This window comes from Mauremys mutica, chromosome 1, assembly GCF_020497125.1.
Source record: "Mauremys mutica isolate MM-2020 ecotype Southern chromosome 1, ASM2049712v1, whole genome shotgun sequence".
NCBI lineage: Eukaryota > Metazoa > Chordata > Testudines > Geoemydidae > Mauremys > Mauremys mutica.
Genome location: NC_059072.1, coordinates 241,987,176 through 242,005,650, shown reverse-complemented (window position 1 = coordinate 242,005,650; position 18,475 = coordinate 241,987,176). Strand labels below are relative to the sequence as shown.

Below are 18,475 nucleotides of genomic sequence, written 5' to 3'. Positions count from 1 at the left end.
GACTTGTCCGTGACTTTTACTAAAAATACCTGTAACTATAATGTAGCCTTCATCACAGTCAGTTCTGTTTCTTTTGCACTCTAATAGAGGTGAATTAAAAATCCCCTGGATCTCATGACTAACTTGAACCCAGAGCTAGTGGAGTTGAGCTGTTGCCACACATTTGACAGCCTACGTTTCCACAAATAACCAAGGCTGCAGCCTCTTCTTGGACTTGAATGTACAGGAGGTTAACAAACTCATGTGACTAAAATTCTGAAAACCAGCAGCTGCAATTAGTAATTCTCTAAATCTTTTAATAGCAGTCCATCCTATTGTTTAATCTCAGTGCACTATCAAATGTAAAATAATTATAGATGGTCAGGTAATTCAACGTGCAGTTTGCTGTAATACTTCTGCAGAAACAACTTCAATTTTTGTGCCCCCAAGACTGAAGTTTTTGTAAATGCCTGAAAACCTTTAACAAATAATTTCAAAAAAAATTGTCAAGTGTTCTGAGGGAGTGGGGGAAGAGCTCCACGACATGCTACGCACAAATTAGTTCTACTGTTAAGCATTTATATTAAAGAATAACTAAAGATTAAAAAGAGAGTGACTAGTTAATTTGAAAAAAATTACATGTTCTACGCCTGCCCTCGTACCCCCGCTAATTTTTGTAGTTTTCCAATTACTTTTTTTTTTAAATAAACGTTTTTCTTTCCTCTGACGTTTGTGTGTAGCCTTCACACAAGAAATAGCCTATGGAAGGGGAAGAATGAAACTGCTGACGCACACAGAGCCGTCAAAAACACATAATATATTGAAAACTTAATCATTGGGCTTACTTGTAATAATTTGTGTGACTAAAGTGTGACAAACTGATAATGTATTTCAGTTTTTACTTTGCACTTTAATGGCAGTCATGTCTGTATGTGTACAAACATGTTAAGAACTTCAAGATACCACAGAGTCCTGGGAGGAAAAAATTAACTGGCTCAATTGTGTGATTGTGCACACAGTTCAAAAAAGCACATAGCGATGTGATCACACATGCTTAAAGCTTTCTGTATATATCAGAGCAATTCTGTGCACAATCTTGAAATCAATCAAGCTGGATGACTAGCAAAGATGTTATCTAAGATCTCCCCCATTTTATCATCTTTCAAATGAATTATCCTGCTAGGCTGGAGCTCAGCCTAACCCAATTTGTGTACACACTTTTATATAAGTAAGCAGCCGTACCACAGAACCCAATTTGATTTCCTCAATGATTCCACATTCACTTCCTAAACATTTTTAGTGGCATATACCAAATGCAGCCTCTGAGCTGATCACTGAACACAGACTAAATACATTCAGTAGATGTTTCATTTCTTTCATTGGTGAAGCTTTCAGAATATAGGAAAGTCAAAATTTGACTATGCAGTGTTATTCCAGATAACTGTATTCCAGTTATTCCTAAAAAACCTCATCATATTGAATGAGTCTGGGGCTGAATTTGAGAATTTTGACAAGAATTAAACATATGTAGTTATTCGTAAGAAATCCATCCAGCTGTTCTCCATTAGGAGGACTCAAGCAATAAAAACTGTTTAGTTAATGCCTCCAGAACAAAAAGGACCCTGTGCCTTTCTGCACAGCCAGCAACTCTGACCCAAAATACAAGTATTATTGAAAGGGAAGACAGAGGAAGCTCTCTGGGGAGAGTGGGAGGTGAAATGATGCTGTTCTACCTCTCCCCACCCCTGAATAACTCAATCTCATTTCACAGTCAGTAGGTTTCTCATTGTATTTCACTCCTGAAGGTAAATGTGCTCTAACCACAAACTGAAAAGCAAGTCAATGCAACACAAGTCCAAAAAAACCCCAAACCCTCTTCTGTTAGTGTCCTCAACTGACTCAAGCATTCTGTATTTTATATTCCGCTCCACATCTCTACCATTCTGTATCCTTAAAAGCAGGAATGCAAGACATAGAACAAATCTGCCATGGCAGCAGGAAATCACAGTATATATTTGTGAACATGTCAGCTATATAAAGCAAGAGAAGCCCTGGATCAGAATACACAGGTATGCAAAAATGCCACTAACCTCCCGTGGGGGGGAAAACAAAAAGACTGAATTATATGAATTTGGCTTACTTGCAAAATCCGCTCAGTTTTGATGGCTGGGAATTCTGCATTGCTATATTAATAACCTTTGTGATTAAAAAAAGTGCATTTACACTTGAATCCATTGTACTGTGGTCAACTTCAAAAAGGCACTTGCCCTCAATGACAAAAGAGGGGGTCAGTAACACATAATCAATAGAAACAGTGTATCCAGAACTGCCAGATGCAGAAGAGAGTGAGGACACATGTACAAAGATACTTGGCTACACATAACCACTGAACTCTGTCTCAAACCAGTAATTCATCCTCTTTTCTTTGCATTATCATAAAATCAAGGGATATAATTTTGCTTCCATTACTTATTGTTGTAAAATGTTTTACTACATGATTTTGTTTATTAAAATTTCCTCCTAACATGTACCTTGAACTATTTTTAGATATTCTTTATTTTACAGCATATTGTAGATAGAGCATTAAAATTTCACCGAATTTGGCAACACAGGTTAAGTTTGGCTTTTCTCCTATTGTGGACATATACTAGCACTGTTAAATGTATGAATGGATAAGTAGTCTAAATCACTTTGCTTTCTTACACATGTACATTTGTATGCCACACGAACTATTCCAAACATTTAGAAAGGAGATAGAGGTAAAACATGAGGCGAACAGAGACAGGATTCACCAACATTTGTTATGAAAGAGGTTATGGCAGAGATAAGCTGTTACAACCTTCACTTGTAGTCAATTCTTCCTCTGACTATAAATAATCATAAAAGTTCAAGTTTTGTACAAACTAATTTTAAATGAAGGAAACCAATGTACCCATTGGGACTCAATTAAATTTTTTTTTTAAATGAGAAATTGTATTTTTAAAAATACCGCCAAAATATAGACAGTTGTCAGCCCTCACTTATACCAGGTAAACAGAATCTACTGTACATTTCACCCTGCTGATACAACAAACTACACATGCAAAGACAATGATTTAAAAGGCCACCATGCTAACCTGTTAGTGGACCCATTGTAGCAATAGTTTGGAAGGAAATCATAATTGAGCTCCCAGAAGACATGAAGAGTGATTCTTCCATAGGGAGCCGACACGTTGTGATTGGCTTCTCTGAACATGGCATCAAAGCTGTCCAAGGTCATGTATCTGCTCAGTAGCTTGTGTGTCATTTTATTTATCTCTACCAAGCCATCTAGCTCCTGAGAACATTTAAAACAAGAAGGGGGGGGTAAAACGTGAGGAGAATTATCAAATTTCCTTATGAGCTATACTATGGCGCTCGTCAGTACAGCATCTGAGAGATTCACAAACATTAATCCAGCTTCAGAAACCCCGGTGAGGAGAAGGAGTGGTATTTTTCCAATCAGTAAAACGGGATCTGAGGAACTGAGAGATTAAGGTAATACGTTTATATTAATTTTGGGTGCCTGAGTTGAGGCACCCAGGACCTGATTTTTCAGAGCACTTAGCACTATGTACAACGCTTTATATATTCAGACACGGCTCCCAATGACTTCAGTCACACTTCCGAAATTCAGGCCCCCTCCCTGGCTTCAAGTTGGGCACACAGAAATTGAGGAACACACCACTAATGACCACCAGTAAAAAGTCTGATTAAAGTGACTTGCCCAGCACCACGTAGGAAATGCTGTGGCAGAGACAGGGATAGAATCCAGGTTGCCAGGGCAGCATTCAACTGCCTTAACCATGAGACTGTCCTTGGACTGTCCTGCAATTCCCTGCCTCATTCACTGCACACCTTTCAACTCCTACAGCAAATGAGGCTGCGACCCTGATTCATCCCCAGAGCTGGTCCATCCTCTGCACTGAACGAGGCAAGTGGGAAGAAAGGGGTCGGGGGAGAGGAAGTGATCATGTAATTGAAGACTGTGGGCATGTCTATACAAAGAGAGACTGCTGAACTCGAATTAATATGCAAATTAGATACAATTAACTTAGGTTTAACAGAGACTGGGAATGGTTGGGTCATTACACTAATTGAATCTATTTCCCCATGTTAAGTTCTCCTCACACCTTCTATGGGTCATCCCGATTATCACTTCAAAGGTTTTTTTTTCTCCTGCTGATGATAACTCATCTCAATTGATTGGACTCTTCCAGTTGGTATGCGTACTTCCACCTTTTCATGTTCTCTGTGTGTATAAATATCTTCTGTCTGTGTGTTCCATTCTATGCATCCGAAGAAGTGAGCTGTAGCCCACAAAAGCTTATGCTGATATAAATTTGTTAGTCTCTAAGGTGCCACAAGTACTCCTGTTCTTTTTAGAAATACTTAATGCGCAGCAAGCTGGGGTGTAAATCTACCCTGCACTAGCCAGCCACCCACTAAGTGTTTGTGTGGACCCTGCTCCCATGCACTAAAAGTTCCCAAGTGTGCTTAAATCTACACTGCTTTGAACTTTTAGTGAGCAGCAGCAGGGTCCACATGAAAACTTATCAGGCAGCAGGCTAGTGCAGGGTAGATTTACTTCCCAGCTTACCACGAAATAATTGTTCATGCAGACAGGCGCTGTATCAATAATGCATATGCACAAGGCACCTCTATTCAATTATTCTGTATGTCTCTGTGCTGCCCCCTCTTTTTATGCCTCTTCTTTAAACTGAACAAACTTAGTCTTTTCTTGTATGGAAGTCTCACCACGTTTCATAATTTTCATTGTTGTGTAGCTCTGAAACCCGTCTGCTTACTGTATCTTTTTTGATATAGGGTGAACAGAACTGAACATAGTATTCCAGGTGAGGATGTTGTATATTAAACTTGCAAAGCAAAAACTGAAGTGGCCAGAGTATTTTTCTCCATCTCTCCCAGGTTAAACTAAGGGCGTAAGATTATGGTGAGATCTGGCATAAGCCTTCTTGCCTGTCAGTGGAGCTTTGGAAATAGAGTTTGTTCATTAACATTTTAATCAGGAAACGAACTAAACTGACACCTTGGTATTGTATATATGGGTTCCCTCCATGGTCATTAGTCAGATCTGATTACTTTATTGATGAAAACAAGTTTTTCCTATTGGCAACTCTACAGAACCAGGCTGTCTAGAGAAAGAGATAGCTATTCCACTTCATGCATCTAATGAGACTGTATGCTAGACTCAGTCCCTGGATTATTTGTTTTTGGTCTGCAATCATGTACAGAGTCCAGAACAGCTGATCATATACAAGTTGCTATTTCAAACTTAAATAATTAGAAAACCTTGTCTCCCCCTGTTGCCCCAGTTCAATTTCCAAGCATATCATGCAGCCTGCCTTTTACTTCCATTGCTCTCAAGGCCCTGCACTCTGAGAAATTTTCTTCAAAGAAAACACAGCTTCTTCCAGCACCAATTAATGCTGCTCGTGAGCTGATCAGGACAACTTTGAGAAGGGAAAAGGTGGGATCTCCCCCTCACTCTTCCCAAGTTTGCTGCCTGTGGAGTGCTCCCAGCCCACAAGCACAGGAAAACGAACTAGACAGTCTCAAACACCACTGTAACACAAGACAGTGCACCATGTTAGACTGCCCAGGCCTTTCATGATCTCATTTGACAGGAATACTAGTGAAGCAGCATGAGAGAGGAGAGAATGAAAGCTGAGCAACGGAGGAAAGAAGAGATTTTCAGCTGGTCTGCTTAACTTCTTTTCTGTTTACACTTATTTAACTCATCTTTGGGACAAAGCAGATATCTTTTTTAGTCTGACAACACTCCCGCCCCTTCGGTAACATATGTGAGAGTTCCTGGCATATCAGGAGAAACCCAAGAAATACTCCAACAAAACCAAAGAAAATTTTCTATTTCTAAGGTAAAAAAAAAAACTGTTTTCTTTTGTATTTTGTAGAAAACTTTCAGGCTCTCTTTGTACATCAAGGGTGGGCAAACTTTTTGGCCCGAGGGCCACATCTGGGTGGGAAAATTGTCTGCATGGCCATGAATGTAGGGCTGGGGTAGGGGTGCGGGAGGGAGTGCAGGGTATGGGAGGGGGTGCGGTGTGCAGGAAGGGGCTCAGGGCAAAGGGTTGTGGTACAGGAGGGGTGCGGGGTGTAGGGGGGCTCAGGGCAGGAGGTTGGGGTGCAGGAGGGGGTGTGGAGTGCAGGAGGGGGCTCAGGGCAGGGGGCTGGGGTGGAGGAGGGGTGCGTCGGGGGCTCAAGGCACGGGGTTAGGGGGCTCAGGGCAGGGGGTTGGGGTGGAGGGTAAAAGAGGGGTTCAGAGTGTGGGCTCCGGCCTGGCACCGCTTACCTTGAGCAACTCCAGGATGGCAGCAGTGTGCAGCAGTGGCAGCAGTGTGTCCCTGCCCACTCTGCTCCCCGAAAGTGGCCAGCATGTCCAGCAGTGGCTCCTGGGGGCGGGGGGGGGCAAGCGGCTCTGCCACACGCTGTCCTCACTTACGGGTACCACCTCTGAAGCCCCCATTGGCCATGGTGCCCCATTCCCAGCCAATGGGAGCTGCGGGGGGTGGTACCTGCAGGCAAGAGCAGCACACTGAGCCCTCTGCTCCCCCCCACCCCCCCAGGGTTCATAGGGACGTGGTGCCACCGCTTCCGGGAGCGGGGCGGGGCCAGGGCAGGCAGGGAGCCTGCCTTAGCTCTGCTGCACCACGGGGCTGGGAATCCCACGGGCCAGACTGAAAGCCCTGATGGGCCAGATCCAGCCCACCGTGGGCTGTAGTTTGCCCTCCCCTGTTGTACATCATAAGGCTGAAAAACACAAGTGCAGCTCTGAATGTAGACAAGGCCTGAGATACGTCACTAGTTTACCACACTTCCAATGAAAACCCTGTAGGTCAGCTTCAGCAACAATACTTACAACAATGGAGGTCAAGTCTTCACTTTCAAATCGACCAATTGCCAGTTCCATTGACTTATACATGGCTGCTGAAATCCGCTGAGTGATTAGGCGGTTCAGATCTATTGACCTACCAAGAAGCTAAAGAAAAACAACCCCCAAAAATGTATCAGACAAAATGGTATGAGACTAATCTTGATTAAGGTAAGAAAACCAATTTTTCTTAATTAACAGATAAAATGAAGAGCTGCATGTGTATACTATATTCAGACATAATATAGAGATAATACATATGAACACGTATGTTGTGTACATGTTACCCCATCCCACATTCTCACACAAAAAATACTATAGGTGGTGCATCAAAATCTAATCAAACACTGAGCTAATTATGAATATGTTTCCAAAGAAGACTTGATGATAAACTTGTAGAAGACTGAAAAATTATTCAGTTTAGAGCAGGGGTCGGCAACCTTTCAGAAGTGGTGTGCCGAGTCTTCATTTATTCACTCTAATTTAAGGTTTTGCGTGCCAGTAATACATGTTAATGTTTTTAGAAGGTCTCTTTCTATAAGTCTATAATATATAACTAAACTATTGTTGTATGTAAAGTAAATAAGGTTTTTAAAATGTTTAAGAAGCTTCATTTAAAATTAAATTAAAATGCAGGGCCCCCAGACCGGTGGCCAGGACCTGGGCAGTGTGAGTGTCACTGAAAATCAGCTCGTGTGCTGCCTCCGGCACCCATGCCATAGGTTGCCTATCCCTGGTTTAGAGACACAATTCCATCATGCGCCATATTTCTGTACTTTTAAAAACTATAAATATTTGCATTAAAACAGGATCTTTGCAGCTTTAGAGGTCATCTACTGCTGCTGCTTGAAATGATAATGTTCTGTCTCTGATGGTCACAGTCAAGCTGTTGTGGATAGGATGACAACAGAAACAGAATACTATGCCCTCAGGTGTGGAATAAGCACTAGGTACATCAACAGTATTAAAAAAAAACGAGTAGTGGAACAAGAGGGGAAAAAAGCAAGCAATTCAAATACGATACAGTAGCATCAGTTTTACTCACTTGGACATGTCTCTGTTTCAGCAGTGTCTCATACCGGTTGGATGGTGGTAAGTGAATTGTTGCCCCCTGATTCTTGCATTCGGAGCGCAACCGTTTATCCAGAAGCAGACTATTATGAGGAAAAAAAGAGGTTACTGTACATTACACAGCAAACTACTGCAGAAATCGAGGAATCATAGAATCGTAGGACTGAAAGGGATGTTGAGAGGTCATCTAGTCCAGTCCCCTGCACTCATGGCAGGACTAAGTTTTATCTAGACCAGGGGGTCCCAAACTTGGTTCGCAGCTTGTTCAGGGTAAGCCCCTGGCAGGCTGCGAGACGCTTTGTTTACCTGAGCGTCCGCAGGTAAGCAGCTGTACCTGCAGACGCTCAGATAAACAAAGTGTCTCTCAGCCTGCCAGGGGCTTATCTTGAATAAGCAGAGAAGCAAGTTTGGGAAGCCCTGATCTAGACTGTCCCTGGAAGGTGTTTGTCTAACCTGCTCTTTAAAATCTCCAATGACAGAGATTCCACAACCTCCAATGACAGAGATTCCGTAGGCAATTTATTCCAGTGCTTACCTACCCTGACAATTAGGAAGTTTTTCCTAATGTCCAATCTAACCCGTCCTTGCTGCAGTTTAAGCCCATTGCTTCTTATCCTATCCTCAAAGGTTAAAGGGAATAATTTTTCTCCCTCCTCTTTGTAACAATCTCTTATGTACTTGAAAACAGTTATGTCCCCACTCAGTCTTCTCTTCTCCAGACTAAACAAACCCAGGTTTTTTTCCAGTCTTCCCTCATAGGTCATGTTTTCTAGACCATTAATAATTTTTTTTGCTCTTCTCTGGATTTTCTTCCAATTTGTCCACATCTTTCCTGAAATGTGGTGCCCAGAACTGGACACAGTACTCCATTTGAGGCTTAATCAGCGCGGAGTAGAGCAGAAGAATTACTTCTCGTGTCTTGCTTACAACACTCCTGCTAATATACCTCTACCCCGATATAACCCTGTCCTCAGGAGCCAAAAGGTCTTACCGCGTTATAGGTGAAACCGCGTTATATCGAACTTGCTTTGATCTGCCGGAGCGCGCAGCCCCACCCCCCCAGAGTGCTGCTTTACTGTGTTATATCCAAATTCATGTTATATCGGGTCGCGTTATATTGGGGTAGAGGTGTACATCCCAGAATTATGTTTGCTTTTTTTTGCAACAGTGTTAAACTAAATATGAGTCAACAGTGTGTGATCCACTATGACTCCCAGATCCCTTTCTTCAGTACTCCTTCCTAGGCAGTCATTTCCCATTTTGTATGTGTGCCCATTTTGTATGATTGTTCCTTCCTAAGTGGAGCACTTTGCATTTGTTCTTATTGAATTTCACCCTATTTACTTCAGGCCATTTCTCCAGTTTGTCCAAATCATTTTGAATTTTAATCCTATTCTCCAAAGCACTTGCAACCCAGCTTGGTATCATCCACAAACTTTATAAGTGCATTCTCTATGCCATTATCTAAATCATTGGTGAAGATACTGAGGAGAGCTGGACCCAGAACTTATCCCTGTGGGACCCCACTTGATATGCCCTTCCAGCTTGACTGTGAACCACTGATAACTACTCTCTGGGAATGGTTTTCCAACCAGTTATGTACTCACCTTGTAGTAGCTCCATCTAGATTTTATTTCCCTAGTTTGTTTATGAGGTCATGTGAAACAGTATCAAGAGCCTTATTAAACTCAAGATATACCACATCTACAGCTTCATCCCATCCACAAGGCTTGTTACCCTTTCAAAAGAAAGCTATCAGGTTGATTTGACATGATTTGTTCTTGACAAATCCATGCGGTTACTTATCACCTTATTATCTTCTAGGTGTCTGCAAACTGATTGCTTAATTATTTGCTCCATTATCTTCCCGGGTTCTGAAGTTAAGATGACTGGTCTGTAATTCCCCAGGTTGTCCTTATTTCCCTTTTTATAGATTGGCACTATAATTTGCCCTTTTCCAGTCCTCTGGAATCTCTCCCATCTTCCAAGACTTTTCGAAGATAATCACTAATGGCTCAGATATCTCCTCAGTCAGCTCCCTGAATATTCCAGGATGTATTTCATCAGGCCTTGGTGACTTGAAGACATCTAACTTGTCTAAATAATTTTTAACTTGTTCTTTCCCTCTTTTAGCCTCTGATCCTACTTCATTTTCACTGGCATTCACTATGTTAGCTGTCCAATCGCTACTAACCTTTTTGGTGAAAACTGAAACAAACAAACAAACAAAAATACATGTATAAAAGATGTTACTAGCAGAATAGCTACCTTCCCGCCATAATCTTGTAGTACGCAAATATCTGGTCTGCCAACTTGTAGACGAATTGGTCAAAACACAAGTTTACCTGGAAAATGGTAGAGACATTATTTATTAGTATTTGCACAGGTATAAAAAGGGGGCACATATCCTAGTCTCCCTTGTCATTACCTACAAAAACAAATCAAAAAGTGCTAGTCAGCACAAAATTCCTCTACTTCCCCATGAAGAAAAGTTACTTCAATCTAAACAATGCCAAAAACAGACATATGCAGATATGTGTTTATTCAAAGCTTAGCACCATGGAAGATTGCATCCTCCTCCCTTTGTTTCTTCTTTTGGCATTCTCACCACTTTCATTCTATATCATCACCATCTGCTTTGAAGATATACATATTGCTGCATAATGTTCCTTCACCTTTAACAGACTCCGTCTCCCTACTAGGATACATAACCATTTTCTCCAATAGATGAGTTTACTTTACCTCTGCCTCAATTTCATCGTAGAGGAACTGCTTCTTAAATTTAGTAAGCGCATAATGAGCGCTATCATTGTAAAGATCCAAAGAATAGAGAACATACCTAAATGAAGAAGAAAAAAAGAACAGTTACTTACCCTACAGCAAATTTGATTCTGTGAGATGTTGTGGTCACTTTGGATCCCACTGAAGGTACACATATGGCTCATGGGCATGAGATCAGATTTTTTGGAATAGCAGAGATGGGGCGGTGTATGTACCCTGGGCCTCCTTGTGCTCCAGTGCGAAGGCATAAAGGGCAGTGTTGACATGGTGCTCCCTCAGTCCCCTTGAAATTCAAAGCCCATGGTAGGTAGGGACTTCTAAAAGAGAGCGCAGGTCATAACATCTACATTAACTATAACACCTTGAAGAACCACAGTTACTATAGAGGAAGTAACTGTTCTTTCGCCGAGTATGTGTCAGCATGTACATGACTGGCAAGCAGTATCCTCTCGAGATAGTGGGAATAAGGTGTTTCAGCTGCACAAGTCAAACAGTGATTGTAGTACTGGTCACCCAAACTTGGCACCTGTTCTACCTGCCAAGTCCAAGACATAGTGTTTGACAAAGGGTTACTCCATGTTGGTGCCTTACAGGTTTCTCATATCGGCACATTTCTAAAGCAGGCAGAAGTCAGCTGAGTTCTCGTGAGGTGAGCCTCGATGTCGAGTGGGAGAGGTAACCGCCAGCTGGTAACACAATGCATCTCCTTGTGTTATCTGTTCCAATATTCTTTAAGATCAGATAGGCTGGCCTTTGAATATCCTGTTTCAGCCAGAAACAGATGGGGCAACAATTTGAATTGTTTGGTCCTGTCAATATAATAAAAGGGGAGCTCTAGATACGCCTAGTCTGTTTAACTTCTCTTCTCCCAGTGACAAAGAAGACAGGTAAGTTGATTGATTGGTTCAGATGAGATTCTGATGTCATTCTGAGAATGAGTTTCAGGTGAGGTCTTAGCAACATCTTTTCCCTTTGAAATGTTGTGGGATGGGGGTTAGCTATAGTGCCTGAAGCTCACTCAGAGTGATAAGAACTAGGAAGACCATCTTCAGAGTAAAGTGGTGTAAGGAGCATTCTGAGGGAGGCTCACTGAGAGACTCCATGCATCTCAGAAGGACTATATCGAGGTCCCAGGCAGGAGGGGGTTCTCTGACTGCTGGATAACTGTGTAATAGACCTTTAAAGCTCTTTTATACCATGGGGTGAGAGAAGACCAAGCACGACTGTACAGACAATTGACAAGCTGAAATCACTCCAAGGTGGACTCCAACAGAGCTGAGCCAAAGACCGCCTGCCTGAAGTGTAGTAGGTCATCAAGATTCTTCAGTACAGAGGCCTGTACTGGGCCCATGCCTTTTTGGGCTGCCCATATTAAGAACCCCTTCCATTTTGAAAAGTTTTTCCAGTAAATTCTTCCTGCTTTGTATCAGGATTTCCTGGACTGGTAAGGAGCAATACCTATCGGTAGCATTCAGCCAGGCAACACATGCACTGTCACGTTCAGTGACTTCAGGTCTGTGTGGAGTATCTGGCTATAATACTGCAAGATCTGATCCAGATGGTCTAGGAGCCATATCAAAGGCTGAATGGACAGCCTGTGAGCGGGTAGACAGCCGTACTGCCAACTCTTGCCATTTTATTGCAACTCTAGCCATTTTAGTTTTGGGTTTTTTTGGGTCTGTCTCAAGAAAACATGCTAAAACCTGCCACCTCACAAACTATCCCTTATTCAAAATTGTATGAAGTGTAGTTGTAGCCATATTGGTCCCAGGATATTAGTGAGATACGGTGGGTGAGGTAATATCTTTCATTGGACCAATTTCTGTTGGTGAGAGAGATAAGCTTTTGAGCTAACAGAGAGCTCTTCTTCAGGTCTGTAAGCTTAAAAGTGTATTCAGAGGAGTTTTTACTGAGGGATGACCCCCTTGGGTTGTTTGGAGTTGGATGTCTCCTCCGGATCTGAGTTGATGCACACTGATTACTCAAGCAAGTGGAGTTTTAGCTGCACATCTCTCAACTTGAGAGCACTCAGTGAGAAGAATTTACACACCACTCATTCGTGGTTTTCCCCAAAACAGAAAAGGCATTGGCGATGCCAGTCGACCAGCAGGACAAGTTCTTTGTCGGATAGATAGGGATTAAACCATAAGGGTTTGGCACCTGCCATGGTAGTTAGTGCCAAGTACCTGCCATGCTGTATAGGGGACTATGTGGGAGTGTCCTCTCTTTTGGGGGAGATGGCCAAAGAAAAAATTAATAAGGTAAGAGCTGAAGAAAGATTTTTTTTTCATAAAACTAGGTTAGAAACAGAGCTTGAAGTGAGTAGCAGATCGGACACTCCCCAGGTTCCATCTCACTTCCATGGACAGTAAGAGAGAACTGAAGACACTCCCCTCTTTATTCCTTTATACCCTTGAACTGGGTCCTGGAGGCACAGAGTGCAGATGCTGCCTTGAGGGGCACAGCTACTCAGAAAATGCTGATCTTGGGCCCATGCACGCCTACAGTGGGATCTGCACTGACACGTACTCGAAGAACAAATATTCATAGTTTGTGAAATGCTTCTCTGTAAATATATTAACAAAAATACTTGATCACTGAAAAAATTATACCTCATTTGTAGTTTAGACTGAGATTAAAAATACAGAAGGCAAGTAGATCTATTACCTGCAATGTACCCTGCCACAAAAAAATCTGACTACTAAATTCTCTAGAAAGGAGTGACCAGTCAGGGCAACAGTGCCAAACATCCAGTCCAGAGGCCTGCTCCAGGCATTTATGTGGCCTGCATGACAGACTCCAGAGAACGCTGGCCCTCCTGAGCATAGTCAAGCAGATAGCAGCAGGAGACAGCAGAGACCACTACCATACAAACCTCAGAATGTAACACTTGGTATCTCACATCTCCAAAACATTTCCCATGCTATTGTTTTTACTAAGCATGACAATTTAAATGTGTGGCGTGGAAGACCTTTCAGACCACACAAGTTCAACTTTTCTGGCCGTTGCACGATAGGCCCCCATAGGGAATAGGAGCAAATAGGAAGCCACAGAAATGAAAAGCATTAAAATATTGCTGTCAGCTTTGTCTCAAAAAGAGATGGAAACAAGATAATTTAGCTTCATTTTCTTTTTCCTTGTACATACACTCAGGATACTGAGAATAAATAATTGTTCACCTGCCGTTCTATTTCTCTGAAGACACTGTATTGGCTGACTCCTACTCATCCACCTCAGAACAGGGTACATTTTCAATTACATTTTTTTCTGAAGGTGTTGTCCTATCATTCTTTGGTGTCTGTTACATTTCTAGTGTGGAGAGCTATTTGCTTTCCATTCATCAAGGAACTGAGAGTTAAATCCTGGCTGCTCTGAAGGCAATACAAGTGTTGCCATTAAATTTGATAGGGTCAGGATTTCACCTGGAAACTTTACGTTCTAGAGGGGGCAGAGAAGCACTGAGTGTGGCTCTCAGAATAAGGCTGGCCTGCCTGTGCCTCAAAGAATCAAAATCATTGAGAGTCAGGGGAACTCACGCTAAAGTGCAGAGATGAAAGCAGGAATCCAGGAAACAGTACAGTTAAAGAATTACGTTTGCAATACTATCCCAGCAACAACTTGTTATCATCAGTGAAGGCACTAACTTTATAATACAATGGTATTTAAAATGACGCAAAAGAAGAGCACACATAGACCTTACTCCATCATTGATGCCTCTTTCGTCTCCAGAATATGGTCGGTCAAAATCCAAGGCATAGACATCTCAATGGGGAACTGGATTCTTCTACCCATGGTGAGTTCTAAGAAGAACTCTCTGAACCACAACTGGGACAGGTCACAGCATTGCTGCAAGGTTTCTTTCAGAATAAATGACAAGCCATTATTCTTCTCATATGAGAAACATGTTAAGAACAAAACAAAAAAATGTGATGATGGTAAATGTGAAACTACGAAGGAGGTGAGTCACTAGAGCTACAGGTAAATCAAATTCAAATGTAAAACCTGTGAGGTTTTTAAAATAGTTATGAACACACACAAAAGCTCAAGTGTTTTATTACAGAAAATATTGCCAAAGTGGGCCAGCCCACTGGTTTAGTGGCAAAAGTATATTATACCACCCTGGAGGAGAGCCAAGTTTAATTCTCCAGCAGGGGCTCAAAGTGCTGTAAAATCAATGCTCTCAGCTCAAGAAGTAGCTTGGGGAGAAAGAAGGCTGGAGCATCTTGTGGCCATCATTTTTATTCCATCCATCCGATTAAGCAGTAGAATTGACTGGCCCCACATGATCCTTGCAAATTAGAAGGGCAGGGAATTATCTGAACTCTTGAGGGAGAGTCTGGAATAAGGGAAGATAATTCTGAGATGCTGAGAGATTCCTTTAGTCTCTCTAGGTAAAAGACACACCACAGGCAATGTTTTCAGAATGCTAGAGAACCAAAACAAGGATGAACTTTTTACTTTAACATTTTCTAATAAACACAGTGCTGTTTATGGAAAGCGTTAGTACTGGAACTAACAGGCACCTCTCCTTTGAGAGCTAAGGGTTCCAGAAAAATAAAAGATGAAAGACAACACAACATGGTGATGACAAACAATAGATACATTCAATGTCAGTAGGTGAATCCATTAGGATAACATGTTTCCGATTACAACGGACAGAATACAGAGGGGTGGCTAATCAATACCAAATTTACCACTACTGGGGACTTGGTGTGTCTTCTAAAAAAATAAAATTCTTAAATTTTTGCTATTTAAACAGGTCTGATGTTGTGTCTTTATTATATAAAAATATAAAGTAAAACAAAAAAAATACAGCCCATTAAAACAAATGCATAAAAGGGGAAAAAACTAAAAGCATTTAGGTGAATCTTTCTTTTGTATCTCAAAAAGTTCTGACAGGCCAATGTTTTAGATAAACAAACCAGATCTAACTGGCTTAGGTAATCGGAAACATTTTCCAGGGCACGTTAAAAGTGTTAGGACATGCTAAGCTGGACACTGATCATCTACGTATCTTACCACTGAAATTTATCAAATGAGTGTAGAAGAAAGACTCGCGATGAAATTTTTCTATGTCCAATATGGTGGGCCCCTCAAGGCTACTTCTCAAGGTTTTCTTGGAACCACTTTTGTCAGCAATGAGAGACTCTAACATAGTTCTCACCATGTAAAGCTGTATCATTAAAGGAAACATTTGTGGTGGAAAGGAAAAAAGGAAAATACACATGGTACATTAGTTGAGCAACACTAAGAAATACTATCAAGAAAGTGACTGCTCCACTTCAAACTGAAACCTAGCAAAATTTCGGCAAGAGCCATGCCTTTCTCCTTCGGGAAAAAGGTAACTGCTCCAACCAAAAGTTAATGCCAATATAAATGCCTAGCTAGAAAGCCTTCCACTAAAGGGAGTCTGCATTCATATAAAGCAATAGATAATTTGCAGTGGAACAGTTCACTTGTCACAAATAAAAATAATAAGTAATATCTTACCACCAAAGTTTAAAAGAGGCGGATAGATGTAGGACTGCCTCAGAAACTTGTTTATCACATGCAATAGCTTTTCCATTCCAAGAGACTTGAGCTGCTTCAACAGCTCAGCAGAGTTTAAGGACTCTGTCATAGTGCGAACCATGTAGAGCTAAAAACCAACAGACAAGGAGAGGCAGGGGGGAGAGAAACAGTTAATACAACACGTGGGTAAATAAGGAAGGGGAAACAGAAGCAGAAAAAGTGTGTGTTAGTGTGTTAAGGGATGAAAAACAATACAGTAAGCATGCAGAGGGAAACATCCACTTCTAAAGTAGGCAAGTTTCTTCATTTGGCCTCATTATTCTGTGAGGGTCCAATACAATGCTCATTTAAGTCAATGGAAAGGCTCTCACTGACTTCAATGAGAGCTGAATCTGGTCATAAGAGACTAGCTGCTTCTCAGTTTTTTCACAACAATTTCTAAGTGCAGCAAATCCAGTGAATTATTATTTTGAAATTACATAAAATTGACAGAACTGCAATCCAAGGAATTGCTGTAATTTGTTTCCCTGCCTCAGCAAAGATAAACAGGTGTTTATATCCAAGAACAGACAGCAGACAGAACAGTGTATTTTAATGAGCTTGCCACAACCAATGAAACAAAGCCCCCTAAACATACCAAGAGTAAGAAAAAACATTGGTGGTGATTTAAAATAAAAAAAGAATTATTATTAGAATAAAGCATTGTACTGATTCCATTTACTGAAACAAAAATTTCATTAGATATTTAAACATTTTTCCAGACAATTTTTTAAACCTAACTCAATCACCCATGATTAATATAAAAGCACTGCCTAAAAAGGCTCTTCCCCAACTTCACCCCAAGATTTTAGGAATCACTGTATTTCATTGATATACCATAATTCCACTCATTTTCATGTCCCAGTGTGCTCAGAGCACTGTGCAGTAATGTATCAATCATAAACGCGCTACTATACAAACTTCTCTCAAAATGGCAAACAAAAAAGATAAAGAGGGATCCCACCTAGAAAACAGAAGGGGCAAGCTTCTAAATATGGGGTAACAGTGGTTATTATAAAGAACATCTTTGAAAAAATTACGCTGTTTAACAGTAGAGAGAGAGAAGATTAGATGGATTTCAAGGTGGAATTCTGCACTCTATGGACCACCATGGCAAAACCACAAGACATTACGGACTTAAGACACAGTGGTGGAAAGAGAGGTAGGGTCAGCACAAATATCCACCAGAACCAAGTTCAAGAATGCAAGTCTAAAATATAGCAAGGACCTACACAGTTAAGGAGTTTAAAAAACAAAAAGAACAATTTAGTCTGGAAGGAGGAGCCAGCCAGGAAAGGGTCCGGTCATTTCAAAAGTAGAAGAAGTTTGAACATTTAAAAAGGCACAGCTTTAAAATGTGGGCATTCTCTTGGAACAAGATCAAAAGTATGGAAGTGGAGCCTTTGAGAAAAGAATACATTAGGTTACAAAATGAAAGTGAAAGCATCCCAGATAGAGAATTTTGACTAATTTAGATTTATAGTGGATTTATACTTTAAAATGTATATATTTTTTAAGTATAACTTGGGAGTAATCTAAATCCACTCCAGCTTTTAACAGGGCTCAGTAGTGAAGAAATTTCTATATCAGCGATGCTAATACTATGGCTATCATACAGGAAGAACAGGAAATACCTGGGTACTGGAGGGTCCCACTGCTCGCCTTGGAACTTTGATGTCAAAACCACTTTTGGGGTCTTTCTCTCCTCTTAGTGCCGGGTCATTAAATGGTTCGTGTCCTGCTTCCCAGTCACAAACTGTCTTTCTGATGGCCTGAAGAACACTAGACACAATCCAAAATGCTTTAGCACCCAAACAAATATAAATGCTTATTTCAGAGCCACAAGCATGTTGAAGCAAACTTTCTAGACAGGTAGTATTTTATCAGTCAAACTTATATTTTTGAGTCATACTTTGACAGCATTTGTTTTTTCCATCATTGATAGATACCTTTAGCAAGATATACATGTATATTATTGACATTGGGTTGTATAGCACAGATGCAAATTCAATATAACATTAGAATTTACCGTCAAATGAATCGGACCTGAAGAACACCGATAATAAAGAAGCAAGCTTCTGCTTATAAAATATTTTGGTAATGCACAATACTTTTTAAAATTCTAAGAAGAATTCTGATAAAATAATCTCTTGAAGGTTTGCA

General features: G+C 41.0%; 1 protein-coding gene across 3 annotated transcripts in view; it reads right to left on the bottom strand.

Annotated features, from left to right (window-relative positions):
- Positions 1–18,475, bottom strand: part of CYFIP1 (cytoplasmic FMR1 interacting protein 1) — a 134,414-nt gene that overhangs the window by 57,564 nt on the left and 58,375 nt on the right. For 2 of the 3 annotated variants that reach the window (XM_045004905.1, XM_045004916.1), the window contains exons 15-22: positions 17,947–18,094; positions 15,782–15,935; positions 14,463–14,619; positions 10,724–10,820; positions 10,250–10,326; positions 7,956–8,064; positions 6,899–7,018; positions 3,096–3,295 (exon numbers count right to left, since the gene is read on the bottom strand). In XM_045004905.1, coding sequence (XP_044860840.1) covers positions 3,096–3,295; positions 6,899–7,018; positions 7,956–8,064; positions 10,250–10,326; positions 10,724–10,820; positions 14,463–14,619; positions 15,782–15,935; positions 17,947–18,094 — 1,062 coding nt within the window. Of the gene's footprint in view, positions 1–3,095; positions 3,296–6,898; positions 7,019–7,955; positions 8,065–10,249; positions 10,327–10,723; positions 10,821–14,462; positions 14,620–15,781; positions 15,936–16,252; positions 16,401–17,946; positions 18,095–18,475 lie in introns of all 3 variants that reach the window. The other variant, XM_045004926.1, reaches the window with a different exon arrangement.